This window comes from Octopus bimaculoides, chromosome 30 (genome assembly GCF_046866305.1).
Source record: "Octopus bimaculoides isolate indiv1 chromosome 30, ASM4686630v1, whole genome shotgun sequence".
NCBI lineage: Eukaryota > Metazoa > Mollusca > Cephalopoda > Octopoda > Octopodidae > Octopus > Octopus bimaculoides.
Window position 1 is genome coordinate 13,641,899 of NC_142957.1, and position 17,587 is coordinate 13,659,485.

Consider the following 17,587-nt stretch of genomic DNA (forward strand, 5'->3'; position numbering starts at 1 on the left):
TAAAACCCCTGATTTTGGGGAAATTACTCAGTGATCGTAGGATGTTACTAAACTCCACGACATTCAATCATTGAGATATTGGCTATTTTTCATGCCATGTCTATGATAAAAATCCAACAAGATTTATTTGAATTGTTGTAAACTCTAGTAGTTAGTATGAAAGATTAGCTAGTGTGAATTTTAAGTTGTAACTCCGTACGACAAAATGACTTTACTTTCCAATTGTGCTATAAATGCTAAATGTACATAAATAAAATAACGTAGTAATTATTTTCTCTTTCTTCACGTTCTTCAACTTGTTAATGAAATTTATTTCTGCAATTATGAAGCTGTGTATTTTTTTATAGCGGTTAAAAGAAAACGAAATTATTTATCTTCAACATACATGCACGCATAAAATGTCTGTCAGCATTTCAGAGTATATCTCTCTCTCTCGCTATGGCGTTTATGTAGCTGGAGTCAGGATTTACGTATAATGATAACACTTATAAGTAAGTTATAAGTGACGTGTTTATCAATATATATTCCTACTTCAAAAGTAAAATATATTTATTATTTAATTCCAAATAGAGAACGCATAAAAATAGTGTTACACAAACGGTAACAAAACGCGACTATAAAGTGGTGATCGGCTATAGAAAATTTAGTGCTCAGTACAATGGTCAAAGCTAGTGTTGTAGAGTGTTCAAATGATGTAATAAATAATATTCGTCTTACTATGACATTCAAATATCTTTGAACCGCATCGGTGTGACCAGGAATAGAAGCATGCACCAACACAGGGATATTTCCGATGACTTTTAAATCCATTTTAAATTTTACAGCAACTTCAGTTTGATCAGCAGTCATCTAAATAATGGATAAAATATATAGCATTAGAGGATAGAGAACAGACGAAAAATGTAGGATTAGAGGGAAACAGATGGAAGATGTAGGATTAGGGGGAAACAGATGGAAGATGTAGGATTAGGGGGAAACAGATGGAAGATGTAGGATTAGGGGGAAACAGATGGAAGATGTTGGATTAGAGGAAACAGATGGAAGATGTAGGATTAGGGGGAAACAGATGGAAGATGTTGGATTAGAGGAAACAGATGGAAGATGTAGGATTAGGGGGAAACAGATGGAAGATGTAGGATTAGAGGAAACAGATGGAAGATGTTGGATTAGGGGGAAACAGATGGAAGATGTAGGATTAGGGGGGAAACAATGTTCAAACTGCGGTCTCCTAAATCTTGCAAAACAAATATGTAAACGGAATAACATACACCATCAGAAAGATGGCTGTTCTCAAAAGATAAACTGAATGGATTTGGTAGACAGAAACCAAAAAAAGCCCATGTGTGTGTGTGTGTGTCAGGCGGCACTGGCATCAGCAAGGACTACGATTTCACTTGACTCAGCAGGTCTTCTCAAGCACAGCATATTGCCCAATGATTGAAGGGTACTTTTAAACAGGCTGGTTAAATGACACTGGTAGGCCATAGCTATGATCTCACTTGGTTCGTCATGTCTTCTCAAGCACAGCATATCTCTAAAGGTCTTGGTCGTTTGTCATTGCCTCTGTGAGGCCCAACGTTCAAAGGTCATGCTTCACCATCTCATCCCATGTCTTCCTGGGTCTACCTCTTCCACAGCTTCCCTCTACTGTTAGGGTGTGACACTTCTTCACACAGCTGTCCTCATCCATACGCAATACATGACCATACCAGTGCAGTCATCTTTCTTACCCACCACATCTGATGCTTCTTATGCTCAACTTTTCTCTCAGGATACTAACACTCTGTCGTGTATGCACACTGACATTACACATCCAGCAGAGCATACTAGCTTCATTTCTTTCAAGTCTACGCATGTCCTCAGCAGTCACAGCCCATGTTTCATTGCCATGTAGCATGGCTGTTCACACATGCATCATACAGTCTACCTTTCACTCTGAGCGAGAGACCCTTTGTCACCAACAGAGGTAGGAGCCCTCTGGACTTTGCCCAGGCTATTCTTGTTCTAGCAGCTATGCTCTCAGAGCATCCATCCTCACTACTGACTTGGTCACCTAGGTAACAGAAGCTATCGTCTACTTTTAGTTTTCCCCTCTGGCATGAGACGGAATCTGTTTCCTGCACATCTTTAGTGTTTATTGACCCAGAAAGACATGGGACAAAATGGTAAGAAAGGATCTCCAGATGTTAGACCTCACAAAGGGAATGACAGGTGACCGTGGCTTCTGGCAGTTTACTGTGCTTGGACTTCTTTCAGTTTCCATCTGCCAAATCCATTCACAAGGTTTGGGTCTGCAAAAGGTGGCTTTAGTAAATGAGACTAACCCAAGGTGCCATGCAGTGAGACTGAACCTGGAACCTTGTGGTAAGAAAGTAAACTTCTGGCCACATAGGTTTCCCTTTACAGCTGGCATGGCTAAGAGAAAATTTGACTTACCTTAACTGTTTTTTCTTCTTTTACAGTCTTGTTGGAATTCATTAACTGGACTGTGACCTAGAAACAGGAAACAACAAAAATAATTAAACAAAAATATAACAATGAAGTAGAATCTGAATAAGAAATACAGCTCTGGTATTTGATCCTCAGAAATGGAGAGGTTGGTAAAAAAAAAGTCGGATCTATTTTAAAACGGGGGCCACATTTTTCATTAATGTTTTACATAGTGTTTTTGGTACCGAAAGACTTTCAAACTTCGTATACTTATCTATTTTGTGTTATAGAACAGAAAAATATTTTTGTATTCGAATTTATTTCATGTAAAAAATTGTCTTATTTCGATAATTTCAACCAATCACTGACAAGTATTCAGTTGTTTACATTTACTCCTTTGGCTGATTAAGCGATGTAAAGCGTATTTAATCTCCATACCTTCGTTTTATTTGCTTTTTTCATTTTAAATTTGCTTTAACCCTAACCCTAACTCTAACCCTAACCCTAACCCTACGGTTAGGGTTAGGGTTAGGGTTAAGGTTAGGGTTAATTGTTTCAGAATCGTTTGTTTATGTAGTCGGCACTTAATGTATATCGGCTGAATGGACGTCAGTGATTGGTGGAAATTACAGAAATACGACAACTTTAACATGGAATAACTTATGGATTTCTTTTTTTTTTAAGAAGACTAAGAGAAAAAGATGTTTTATATGACACATTCTACCAGTGTTCCAAGTTTCAAAGTGTTTCGTTAATGGAAAATGTGGCCCCCGTTTTAAAAAAGATCCAAAAAGTCAAACTAGCTATTTTCAATTCAGTTTCCATATCTATCCTCACCTATGGTCATGAATGTTGGGTAATGACCAAAAGAAATGAAATACCACCAGTGGCCACATATCAGAACCATGTATTCTGCTTCCTTTATCTTCAAACCAGCCAGATCTAACCTCTCCCTCTACAATGTCATTCTAAAAACTAAATAACCACATCAGTGAAATTACAGAGTTACAAGATAAAGCATAATTAATTCAAAACAATTTAAATGAATAGGCAGGCATTACACTAGATAGAGTAACTGGAATGCTAAAGGGTTAACCCTTTAGCATTTCAACCTGTCAGATCTGTTTTATGTTCAAACTGGCCTGATTTGGCCTCTTATACCTACCTTACAATGTCATTCTGAAAATAAACAAACATATCATCGAAATCTTAAAGCTTTGTCAAATGTAAAGCTTATTTATTCACATTGTTTTGAATTAATCATGGATTATTTCAGAGTTATCTGAATGTTAAAGGATTAACCTTTTAGCATTTAAACCAGCCATATCTGGCCTAAATATGTTCAAATTGGCCAGGTCCAGCCTCTTACACTTATCCTACAATGTCATTCTAAAGATAAACAATCACATCATCAAAATCTTGAAGTTACAAGTGTGTTTGTGTGTCTGTGTTTGTCCCCCCCATCATTGCTTGACAACCGATGCTGGTGTGTTTACGTCCCCCGTAACTTAGCGGTTCGGCAAAAAGAGAACCGATAGAATAAGTACTAGGCTTCCAAAGAATAAGTCCTGGGGTCAATTTGCTCGACTAAAAGGTGGTGCTCCAGCATGGCCGCAGTCAAATGACTGAAAGAAGTAAAAGTGTAAAAGTGTAAAATAAGCATTTATGAATGCTAAAGGGTTAATCCTTTCACATTTAAACCCGCCATATCCAGCCCAAATATTCTACCTGTTTTAGTGTTTAGACTAGCCAGATCCAGCCTCTCACACCACTGAAATATTGAAGCTATGACATAATGCATGATTAATTCAAAATAAGGTGAATACATAAATATTAAATTTGACAGCCTTCTAGTGTCTGCTTTTGCATGGATTTTATGATTGGATGCCCTTCTTAATACCAATATTATATAATGTCGGTGGCACAAAAAGTAACTGCCAGTACATGATGTAGTCCTTAAGCACCAGAAGGTTCCTTGACTGCTTCCACTATTTTTCTGTGGCTGACTATGAAACTGATGGCATGTCTGAAAGAGTCACCATGAACAGCAGCGGCCCCAATACAGCACCTTGAGGCATTCCACTCTCTATTAATATATATATATATATATATATATATATATATAAAATACATGCTGGCTTGGGTTGGATCGTTTGAGGGGAGCTGACAAGTCAGTGGACTGCAGCAAGTACCTTATACATAAGTCCTGACTCCGGGACTCCCTTTAGCTTTTGAACCAGCCATATCTGGCCTAAATATTTTACCTATTTTATGTTCAAACAAGCCAGATCCTACCTATTACACCAATCCTACAATGTCATTCTAAAGATAAACAACCACATCGTCTCAAAGCTATGAGACATGATTAATCCAAAATAATATGAATAAATAAGCTTTACATTTAATTCAGTAATTGGAATGCTAAAGGGTTAATACTCACCGTTTCCTCTTTGGGAATGTAATTGAAAACATAAACATTCAATTCAAATAGCTCTCCTCTAACAATAGAGTAAGGAATCCCCAGTGAAATGTAGAAATCCTGGAAGGTGGTCAACTGGAATAAATAAATATATAAACATGTATAAACATATATAAGCATATATACAGGTTTGGTTGTGTGGTAACAAGTTTGCTTCCAAACCACATGGTATCAGGTTCCATCCCAACTGAAAGGCACCTGTGGTGAGTGTCTTCTACAAAAGCCTCAGGCTGACCACAGCCTTGTGAGTGAACATGACAGAGAGAAACTGAAAGAAGCCCTGTCATCAATAAAATCAGGAGTTCTTTTCTTATCACAACGATCAGAGTGAGTTTCCCAAGCTGCCGTACCTTTGTAATCACCATTAGACTCATCCAACTCTTTCTGAATCCTCTGCACTGTCCTCGCATTGACACCCAAATATTCCGAAATGTTTTTTATAGAAGCTTCCAGCACGGATGCCAAGCAGTACAGCATGTTATTTCCAAATTTCTGGCATCATGGTGTTGTTTTTTCTCATAGATGGTGCTCAACTGACCCTACTATACTGAGTAGTTGACAAAATCAAAAACTGATATGACATACAACTTCATGTTCTCACTGTTATAATATCAAACTTTCCTGATATTGTCTTATTACTCTCCAACTGTGTATCTTCAACAAGCACTCCACGATATCGCTATTCAATAATTCCTATGCTGGTGTGTTTACGTCCCTGTAACTTAGCGGTTCGACAAAAGAGACCGATAGAATAAGTACTAGGCTTACAAAGAATAAGTCCTGGGGTCGATTTGCTCGACTAAAGGCGGTGCTCCAGCATGGCCGCAGTCAAATGACTTAAACCAGTAAAAGACTAAAAGAGAATATATATATATGAAAGTATTGTAGTTCGCTTGAAGCATTGTGTATTGTTTGTAAAGAATAAAATGTTTTGAATGGTACAACAATGCACTGTAATACAAAAAAAATGGACTATATACCTGTTGTAATTTAGTTATCTATAGTCTGATATCATCATCATCATCATCATCATCATCGTCGTTTAACGTCCGCTTTCCATGCTAGCATGGGTTGGACGATTTGACTGAGGACTGGTGAAACCGGATGGCAACACCAGGCTCCAGTCTAATTTGGCAGAGTTTCTACAGCTGGATGCCCTTCCTAACGCCAACCACTCAGAGAGTGTAGTGGGTGCTTTTACGTGTCACCCGCACGAAAACGGCCACGCTCGAAATGGTGTCTTTTATGTGCCACCCGCACAAGCCAGTCCAGGGGCACTGGCAACGATCTCGCTCGAAAATCCTACGGGAGCCAGTCAGGCGGTACTGGCAACGGCCACGCTCAAAATGGTGCATCTCATGTGCCACCCGCACAAGAACCAGTCCAGGGGCACTGGCAACGATCTTACTTGGCTTGCCGGGTCTTCTCACGCACAGCACATTTCCAAAGGTCTCGGTCAGTAGTCATCGCCTCGGTGAGGCCCAATGTACGAAGGTCTTGCCTCACCACCTATATATATATATATATATATATATATATATATATATATATATATATATATATATAAATAGATAGATCTGCACATGTACTGATTCTAAACTCTTGTTCATAGACACATGCACAATCATCTTGTTGTCATTAAAATTCCAATGAAGGTGCCTTGAATAAGTTAGAAACAATGGGAGTGAAAATAAATAACATGCATACATACACTTACATAAACAGACACAATACTGTGATTTTATTTCAAAGAAGCACACAAAAAGCCTTATGAAATGCAGTTACTCGAGGTCACCTGGGCAGAATCTAACATTCACTTTGCCATTGTTGGGAAAGTCAACAAACCAGTTTAGTAAGTGGGTTTCATGTAACGAAGGTGTGAATGAGCACAGGTATTTTGAATAAGACAGAGAATGATCAAGAGGGGACAATTAACTGTACAGCAAATATAGGCAGTCTTTTATGAGGGTCAAAAATTTCATACTCCAACACTGGAATGGGTTGTGGCGTATCTGGTGGTCCATCTTTGTTTCTTGCTAAGATGGTGCTTTGTAAAATGTGGACATGATGCCCAGAGCCACTCACTGTTATAGGTGACAAAACTCCAACACAACAGCGCAAGCATTGTTGAGTCAGATGTGACTCTGGGCCAAATGCATCTCAATCTTCATTTTAGAAATATCTGGAAGTATGGGGAAAAAAAAAGGTAACGTGTCTGTACTTACTTTAACATCTCCCTTGTATGGAATAAATCCTTCAGAGGGATGTATACCAAACAATGTGGTCACCCAAGTTGTTATAGTGTCTGGTGCAGTTTTCACCAATGAAGCCGCTCCTGTACTCCTGTGTTTAATAATAAGATTTGATGATTAGCAGCAAAACAGACAAATGCACAGAGTGTGTGTGTGTGTGTGTGTGTGTGTGTGTGTGTATGCTTGTGAATGTATGCATATATATTCGTGGTTCTCTACGATTCCTTTACCCATGAAACCTCTTTGATTCCTATTTTACATGGGTAACCATTTGATTTCAACACTTTAACAGTTCTGCTAGCTTTCTGTCTTAACCCTTTATGTTTGAAACAACTGGATCCAGCCTCTCACACCTGGCAAGTCAGTACACTGCATCAAATTCCATTGTCTGTTTTTGCATGGTTTTTGTGGTTGGATGCCCTTCCTAATGCCAATGTTATATAATGTTGGTGGCACAAAAAATTAACTCCTAGTACAAGATGCAGTCCCTGGGCCCATGGTCAAACTATCAGTATGAAAAATGGGATTGAAATTATGATGAAGTTGTGGGGTTGTACTATATGTACTGTTTTTTTTTATAAGGCAACAGAATGATTTCAGATATGTCTTTGGACAGATTCCACTCACAGGAAAAACAAAATGAGAAGAAATGGTTGTGTTCTTTGATGCTTACCCAACGTCAACAGAATCCCACATCCAGGTCTCTACGAAGTTGGTCCGTGGCTTTATTGTTGCTGTGGCTTCAGATCCACCTGCAAATTCTTTTCTTACAAACCCTTCATCAAATACTATTGCTGGAAGAGAAAATAAAATAAATGAGAGAGAGAGGAGGAGGAGGAGGAGGAGGAGGGAAAAAGGAGAAAATAGAGAGAGGAGGAGGGGAGAAGGGGACAGAGGAGGTAAGAGAGAAGTGGCACATAAAATACACCATCTTGAGTGTGGCCGTTGCCAGTACCACCTGACTGGCCATCGTGCCAGTGGCACGTAAAAGTACCCACTACACTCTCGGAGCAGTTGGCATTAGGAAGGGCACCCAGCTGTAGAAACTCTGACAGATCAGATTGGAGCCTGGTGTAGCCATCTGGTTTCACCAGTCCTCAGTCAAATCGTCCAACCCATGCTAGCATGGAAAGCGGACGTTTAAACGATGATGATGATGATGATGAGTCGGCACATAAAGCTTTTATTTGCTGCCAACAATAACTGCACTTGCACGGTGGATTTGAAAAATTATAATGCATAAAGATGGTACATGGTCAAATGAATCAACCCCTAGTACTTTTTTTTTAATATTTTAAAGCCTCATATTTATTCTGTCAGCATCTTTTGCTGAACTGCTAAGTGAAATAGACGTAAACACATCAACACTGGTTGTCAAGCAGTGACGAGGGACAGCCACAGACACACACATATGATAGGCTTCTTTCAGTTTCCATCTACCAAATCCTGTAGCTATATATGTGTGTGCACATGTGCATGTGCTTATTTCTGTATAGGCCCTTGTGTTAGTCCCCTACCATTTTTTCAACTGGTGTAAGTTTATTTACATCCCCAATACTTAACAATTTAGCACAGGAGTCCAACAGACTGGGAACCAGAGTTAACAATCTAAGATCTTACTACTGCCCCAGCATGGTCACAGTTTAAAAACTGAAACCAATAAACCAGCAAAACTATGTCACACACCACGATTCCCCCACCTCTACTGGACAACAAAACTCTTGCACTAATTCTACCGCAGCCACCGCCACACCCACCTCAGTTGGCACCACCCCTGCCACCACTGTCACCACCGCCATCATAATACCATTGCCACTACAACCACAATCACCATCATCACCACCAATATCGTAACCACCACAAAAGCCACCACCACCACCACCACCATCATTATGATTACCATCATTACCACCCACAATCATCATTATTATAAACATAGAAGTTTAATGAAGAATAACACTCACGCCCCCTTGTGTTTAAGTTAGTGTAAGATGCTATGCCAACATTCTGAAAGAGAAAAGACAAGAAAATTAGCAAAGACAAGAAAATCAGCAAAGATAAATGAAAGGTTCAACTTACAATGGATAGATAGAGTGTGCAGCTTCTGATTGCATAGATAGACAAAGTGTGTAGATGTTGAGGTATAGATAGATACATTCTTTGTGATTTCTTCTTTGTGATGTAATCTTGGGACGGAATATATTTGCGGCTGAAGATAGCTTTAAACCGTCCTGTCTATCAAATATATACTCATATAATGATGCAACGACTGTTTGTGTATAACGCTTGAAACACGTGTACCGCGGAATCCTTTGTGTTCTGTTTTCATTTTACGTTTTAAGATAGATACATTATGTAGATGTTGACACAGCTGGACACAGTGTGTAGCTCTTGACTAGGTAGATGGACACAGTGTGGAGATGCTGACTAGTTAGATGGACACGGTGTGTAGATGTTGACTGGATAGATGGGCAGAGTGTGTAGAAGTTGATGGGATAGATAGAAACAGTGTATAGAAGTTGACTAGTTTGATAGACAATGTTTCTATATGTTCACTAGACAGATAACCACGGTATGTCGATGTTTATTGGATAGATGGACACAGTGTGTAGATATTGACTGGTTAGATGAACCTAGTGCGTAGATACTGATCAGATAGATGGACACAGTGTGTAAATGTTGACCACATAGATGGACACAGTGTGTAGATATTGACCAGATAGAAGACACAGTGTATAAGTGTTACTGGGAGAGATAGACAGGGTATGTATATGTTGATGAGCTGTATAGAGACAGTATGTTGAGGGTGACTGGATGCTGTATACATAGTGTGTTACTTTTGACTCTACAGACAACATTGAGTCTCCAGTCAACATAAACACAATATTTGTTACAGTTGATTTAATAGATAGAGTGTGTATGTGAGTATGTATATATGGGACCTTGAAGATTGCTAAAATGCAAGAAACTATACTAGTCCTTTAATATTTAATATTTCATTTATTCAATAAGACAATCAATAGATCATTTCATTTTACTATATATACTATATATTCTATATCCTACATTAATATTATAAGAATATAAATAAAACATAAAAAAGCAGAGTTGGGATTCTTTTGAATTATATATATATATATGTATATATATATATATATATATATCCAAAGTTTTAAATTTTTACATTTAAGAAAGAGACTTGACGCCAATATCCATATCAATGTATTTAATCCAATGTTTAACATTTCTGTATAAAGCTATATTTGACCATTAAGTATAAGTCAAAATTTAAAACTTTGGATATATAAACAAGGAGAACGATCCCTAAGGAGTCTAATTTAGATTTTTTGAGGTGAAATCTCCTGCTATATTGGTAACGATTACATAGTTTACTTTGAAAAATTATATATATCATCATCATCATCATCATCGTTTAACGTCCGCTTTCCATGCTAGCATGGGTTGGACGATTTGACTGAGGACTGGTGAAACCGGATGGCAACACCAGGCTCCAGTCTGATTTGGCAGAGTTTCTACAGCTGGATGCCCTTCCTAACGCCAACCACTCAGAGAGTGTAGTGGGTGCTTTTACGTGTCACCCGCACGAAAACGGCCACGCTCGAAATGGTGTCTTTTATGTGCCACCCGCACAAGCCAGTCCAGGGGCACTGGCAACGATCTCGCTCGAAAATCCTACAGGAGCCAGTCAGGCGGTACTGGCAACGGCCACGCTCAAAATGGTGCATCTCATGTGCCACCCGCACAAGAACCAGTCCAGGGGCACTGGCAACGATCTTACTTGGCTTGCCGGGTCTTCTCACGCACAGCCCATTTCCAAAGGTCTCGGTCCGTAGTCATCGCCTCGGTGAGGCCCAATGTATGAAGGTCTTGCCTCACCACCTCAGCCCAGGTCTTCCTGGGCCTACCTCTTCCACGGGTTCCCTCAACTGTTAGGGTGTGGCACTTTTTCACGCAGCTATCCTCCTCCATTCTCACCACATGTCCATACCAGCGCAATCGTCTCTCTTGCACGCCACAACTGATGCTTCTAATGTTCAGCTTTTCTCTCAAGATACTTATATATATATATATATATATATATATATATATATATAGTGTATATATTGACTCGATATGGAGTCACATTGCGTAGATATAAACAAGATTGGGATCTATTTTAAAACGGGGGCCACATTTTTCATTAATGTTTTACGTAGTGTTTTTGGTACGGAAAGACTTTCAAACTTCGTATACTTATCTATTTTGTGTTATAGAACAGAAAAATATTTTTGTATTCGAATTTATTTCATGTAAAAAATTGTCTTATTTCGATAATTTCAACCAATCACTGACAAGTATTCAGTTGTTTACATATACTCCTTTGGCTGATTAAGCGATGTAAAGCATATTTAATCTCCATACCTTCGTTTTATTTGCTTTTTTCATTTTAAATTTGCTTTAACCCTAACCCTAACCCTACGATTAGGGTTAGGGTTAGGGTTAGGGTTAGAGTTAGGGTTAGGGTTAGGGTTAATTGTTTCAGAATCATTTGTTTATGTAGTCGGCACTTAATGTATATCGGCTGAATGGACGTCAGTGATTGGTTGAAATTACAGAAATACGACAACTTTAACATGGAAAAACTTAGGGATTTCATTTTTTTTTAAGAAGACTAAGAGAAAAAGATGTTTTATATGACACATTCTACCAGTGTTCCAAGTTTCAAAGTGTTTCGTTAATGAAAAATGTGGCCCCCGTTTTAAAAAAGATCCCAAGATTGTAAATACCAATTGACCATTTGGTTTCACTTACAGATAACTGCCACACTTCTTCCCAGCTTCCAAAACGTGCATCTTCACCATCACTTTCTATTGCTTTTAGAACCTGAAAAAGGAGAAACCATAAAATCTTGTGTGTATGCACCACCACCACAACAACAACAACAACAGCAGCAAGAACATTGTTGTCATCGTCATCATCATCATCATCACCATTTTATTGTTGACTTTTCCATCAGCTGGATGGAGCTTACTGAAGTAAATTTACTACAATTGGATGCTCTTCCTGTCACCTATCCTCCTCACTTGCAATACTTCCTCATGACCAGACACATTCACCCCCCCCCCCCATATTCCTAATTCCTATGCTTAGGGCTCAATGTGACCTCCTTTGTTTTCCATTTTAAGACTCCTTTAGTTGATAATCATAATTAATCCACCCTTGCCCCCTCCTCCTTCCGGTTATCACCTTGCCTTTATATCATTATCTTATTTTTTGAGCCATATTCTTTTATGTAGGTATCACTGATTTTATGGTCGTAGTGAAATAAGGGAAGGTAAGAGTATCTGAAATTAATTAATCTATCATCAACGACAAGGCGTAGGTGTGGCTGTGTGGTAAGTAGCTTGCTTACGAACCTCATTGTTCCGGGTTCAGTCCCACTGCGTGGCACCTTGGGCAAGTGTCTTCTACTATAGCCTCGGGCCGACCAAAGCCTTGTGACTGGATTTGGTAGAGGGAAACTGGAAGAAGCCCGTCGTATATATGCATAGGCGCAGGAGTGGCTGTGTGGTAAGTAGCTTGCTTACGAACCACATGGTTCCTGGTTCAGTCCCACTGCGTGGCACCTTGGGCAAGTGTCTTCTACTATAGCCTCGGGCCGACCAAAGCCTTGTGACTGGATTTGGTAGAGGGAAACTGGAAGAAGCCCGTCGTATATATGCATAGGCGCAGGAGTGGCTGTGTGGTAAGTAACTTGCTTACGAACCACATGGTTCCTGGTTCAGTCCCACTGCGTGGCACCTTGGGCAAGTGTCTTCTACTATAGCCTCGGGCCAACCAAAGCCTTGTGACTGGATTTGGTAGAGGGAAACTGGAAGAAGCCCGTCGTATACATGCATAGGCGCAGGAGTGGCTGTGTGGTAAGTAGCTTGCTTACGAACCACATGGTTCCTGGTTCAGTCCCACTGCGTGGCACCTTGGGCAAGTGTCTTCTACTATAGCCTCGGGCCGACCAAAGCCTTGTGACTGGATTTGGTAGAGGGAAACTGGAAGAAGCCCGTCGTATATATGCATAGGCGCAGGAGTGGCTGTGTGGTAAGTAGCTTGCTTACGAACCACATGGTTCCGGGTTCAGTCCCACTGCGTGGCACCTTGGGCAAGTGTCTTCTACTATAGCCTCGGGCCGACCAAAGCCTTGTGAGTGGATTTGGTAGACGGAAACTGGAAGAAGCCCGTCGTATATATGTATATGTATATATATATATGTATGTGTGTGTGTATGTTTGTGTGTCTGTGTTTATCCCCACCCCCACCCCAAACATCGCTTCACAAGCGATGCTGGTGTGTTTCGGTCCCCCGTAACTTAGCGGCTCGGCAAAAGTGACCCTGATAGAATAAGTACTAGGCTTACAAAGACTAAGTCCTGGGGGTCGATTTGCTCGACTAAAAGGTGGTGCTCCAGCATGGCCGCAGTCAAATGACTGAAACAAGTAAAGAGAAAGAGAGACAAAAACTTAACACTGTCAATTCCCAATGGTTCTGATTCTAAGCGCTTGTAGACCGTGATAAGGATAAAAATGAATATAACTATATCACCATTCCTCTTCATTGACCTCCATTATATTTTTCTGCCACTCTAAATCCTACTAGGCTTTGTGGGTGATTTTCCCCTAAATTCAGTCCAATACAATAAAAGCAAAAAGAAACAATGTACTCTAGTCCCTAGTATTGATGAAAAATTTACTAAAAAAATCATAATGTAGTTGTTGGCACTCCGTCGCTTACGACGTCGAGCGTTCCAGTTGATCCGATCAACGGAACAGCCTGCTCGTGAAATTAACGTGCAAGTGGCTGAGCACTCCACAGAGACGTGTACCCTTAACGTAGTTCTCAGGGGATATTCAGCGTGACACAGTGTGTGACAAGGCTGACCCTTTGAATTACAGGCACAACAGAAACAGGAAGTAAGAGTGAGAGAAAGCTGTGGTGGAAGAGTACAGCAGGGTTCGCCACCATCCCCTGCCAGAGCCTCGTGGAGCTTTAGGTGCTTTCCGCTCAATAAACACTCACAACGCCCGGTCTAGGAATCGAAACCGCGATCCTATGACTGCGAGTCCGCTGCCCTAACCACTGGGCCATTGCGCCTCCACTATAATATAGCATCCTGAAGAAAACAACCCAGAGCCAATGTTTCTGGTAGTAACTATAAAGATGAATATACGTTGGTATATTAAAATGATGTTTAGAATATTACTTTGAATTATAACTTACAGTTACAATTTACAAAAGACACTCTAAAACAGAGTAGTTGTGTCATAGACATGGTTTCAGGTGGCTCTCTTTACTCTTTTACTCTTTTACTCTTTTACTTGTTTCAGTCATTTGACTGTGGCCATGCTGGAGCACCGCCTTTAGTCGAATAAATCGACCCCAGGACTTATTCTTTGGATGCCTAGTACTTATTATATCGGTCTCTTTTGCCAAACCTCTAAGTTACGGGGACGTAAACACACCAGCATCGGTTGTCAAGTGATGTTGGGGGGACAAACACAGACACACATACACAGACATACATATATATATATATACATATACATATATATACGACAGGCTTCTTTCAGTTTCCGTCTACCAAATCCACTCACAAGGCTTTGGTCGGTCCGAGGCTATAGTAGAAGACACTTGCCCAAGGTGCCACGCAGTCGGAATGAAACCCGGAACCATGTGGTTGGTAAGCAAGCTACTTACCACACAGCCACTCCTGCGCCTAGAAAAATTTTTAAAGACAACTTACGGCTTCGAAGTCCATCTCAGTTTTCTTGGAGAGTAACAAGACACTCTAAAACAGAGTAGTCGTGTCATAGATATGGCATCAAAAAGTTTGAAAGACAACTTACTATTTCAAAGATCTGATCCGTTTTCTTGGAGAGTAACAAGACACTCTTGTCAACAGCAGTGACAAAGGCAGTTGTATTGGGGTTACTTTGGATTATTAGTTCTGCTTCTTGGCCTGGTTTCACAGTAGATTCTTTAAATTTAGCATTGAGCTGAAATAGAATTGAAACAAAGACGATGAGCTTTTGTTGTTGATTTATAAGAAACTTGATTTAGAAGAAACTCCTGTAATGAAACAGATTTTGTTCTATCTTGGGAGGGTCATTATGCCAATAATGAACACACAGGCGGGTTCTCTTTCACTTCTTTGTTATTCATTTGGTTAACTATTTAACCAGTTAACTGGTCAATTGTTTTAATGAATCGTTTCATCAATAAATCAATCAGTAAAGACAGAAAATACGGTGAGTTGGTAAGAACACTCTGAAAACAATGAACGGGAGTCAACATGTGTTTCTGTTGAGATGAGTGCTAAAGGATTTGTTGGAACCAGGGTTCACTTGATACTCAGGAGTCTTCGACTAACTGCAAAGAAGACAAAAGATGTTGCCAAAAAAAAAAACTGTTGGAAGCTGCTGAGAAAGGAAGCCATTACATCTGGCTCGAGAGAGAGGACCAGTGGTACAACAAGAGTGAGCATTGTAGACAGCAGAAACATCTGGCCCAGAATTGCAACAACTGACTCAACAAAGCTCATGTTATTGGGTGGCCCTGGGCAGATCTGGTGTCACAGTGGAAAGGGCTGAAACATCTACAGAGCTGCTTCATAGTCTGAGGAGACATCAGTTCTTTAATTCAGGGACAGAATTTGGAAGCACACTCAGCACACTAGTGTTAACCTAAAACGTTTGTCAAAGTCCTTTGGTTGCTATTCACAACCTCTTCAGCGACATACAGAGGCAAGAAGTTTACTTCCCAACAGACATGGTTCCAGGTTCAGTCCCTTTGCACAGTACCTAGTGCATGTGTTTTCTGCTATAACCCCAGGCAGATCCAAACACAAAGGATGTGTCCCCCCAGGATATAGAAACAGGTCTGGGTCCACCGAAACAGGCCCAGGAATATGTATACATCATTGTAATATCAGTACTTTTCTATGCTCGCATGGCTATGACAGAATTTATTTGAAACAGATTTTCTACAGACAGATGCATATCCTGTCACCAACCTTCACCTGTTCCCCCCCCAAAAGGTAATATTTCCCCATGCCCAGATATAATTAACATGGAAGCTTGGAAATGAATGACACAGCTCATATCACACACACATACACACACACACACACACACACACAAGAGGCTTCTTGTAGGTCTGTCTGCCTATCAAACCCACTTTTAAAGGTAGAAGACGTTTGGGAAGTAGAATTCTTAGCAGAAAGCTACACCTGTTCCAATGCATGTATACAGAAAATAACGTACACCAACTTACTGATACACTTGTAGGTCTTTTCACATCAACCGTAGCTGATTCAGTCAGAAGTGCTCCATAACTATCATCATAACCAGCCACTACGTCGGCTTTTAAAAACATTCCCTCGGTATCAAACGAAATTGTAGCACTTTTTGCTGCATTCTGTTCGACATGTTTTGAGATGAAGACTTTGGAACGGCTCACAACCTGTAAAAGAAAGGCAGATAGAGTACAGGAATTTTAGTAGTTATTACACACACACACACACACAAATATCTTTTATCCTTTACTTGTTTGTTTCGGTCACTGGAATGTACGACCATACTGCAGCACCTGGTTTGAAGGGTTTAGTGGAACATATTAATCTCAGTACTTATTTTTCTTTCAAGTCTGATACCTATTCTGTCAATCTTTTTTGCCAAACCACTAAGTTGGGGCACATAAACCAAAAAAAAAAAAAACACCAGTTGTCAAGCAATCGTTGGGGGACAAACACAAGCATACACACGCATATATAGTGAGAACACATGGCCAAGTGGTAAGGCTGTTGCACTCAAGATCAGGAGATCACGGTTTCAATTCCTGGACCAGGATGCATTGTGTTCTTGAGCAAAACACTATCTCATGTTGCTCTGCGATCAACTCAACACTTGACACATGGTGCACAGTGTACCTGTTCAGGTAAATTCAATTTGATGGAGGAAATGAGCTTATGTACAGCACATTCATCATCATCATTTAACGTCCGCTTTCCATGCTGGCATGGGTTGGAGACGATTTGACTGAGGACTGGCGAACCAGACGGCTGCACCAAGCTCTTGAATAAAAAACAGGATGGTTATGACTGGGTCATCATCAATCATAAGTTTTGTGAATCAGAACCAAGCCATGACGAAACAACAATTATCAATAAAAATGAAGGACACACTTACAGTGTAGAAAAATTTGGTTACTGGCGCAGGAAAAATCACCAAGAATTCCGGTTTACTGGTCTGTAAAGAAAGATTGATGAACACAACTATGAGACAAAAAATACTGGAGTTCTGAAATGTGTATCTATTTATTTATTTATATACATATTCAAATCTATGTATGATATGATAGTTGTCTACTCTATATA

At 40.0% G+C, this 17,587-nt stretch overlaps 1 protein-coding gene across 2 annotated transcripts in view; it reads right to left on the reverse strand.

Moving 5' to 3' along the window:
- Positions 1-17,587, reverse strand: part of LOC106877144 (CD109 antigen) — a 72,502-nt gene that overhangs the window by 21,948 nt on the left and 32,967 nt on the right. For both annotated transcript variants that reach the window (XM_089346215.1, XM_089346216.1), the window contains exons 15-24: positions 17,400-17,459; positions 16,486-16,674; positions 15,060-15,209; positions 11,974-12,045; positions 9,126-9,168; positions 7,835-7,955; positions 7,135-7,252; positions 4,871-4,984; positions 2,437-2,493; positions 718-849 (exon numbers count right to left, since the gene is read on the reverse strand). In XM_089346215.1, the coding sequence (XP_089202341.1) occupies positions 718-849; positions 2,437-2,493; positions 4,871-4,984; positions 7,135-7,252; positions 7,835-7,955; positions 9,126-9,168; positions 11,974-12,045; positions 15,060-15,209; positions 16,486-16,674; positions 17,400-17,459 (1,056 nt within the window). The remainder of the gene's footprint in view (positions 1-717; positions 850-2,436; positions 2,494-4,870; positions 4,985-7,134; positions 7,253-7,834; positions 7,956-9,125; positions 9,169-11,973; positions 12,046-15,059; positions 15,210-16,485; positions 16,675-17,399; positions 17,460-17,587) is intronic.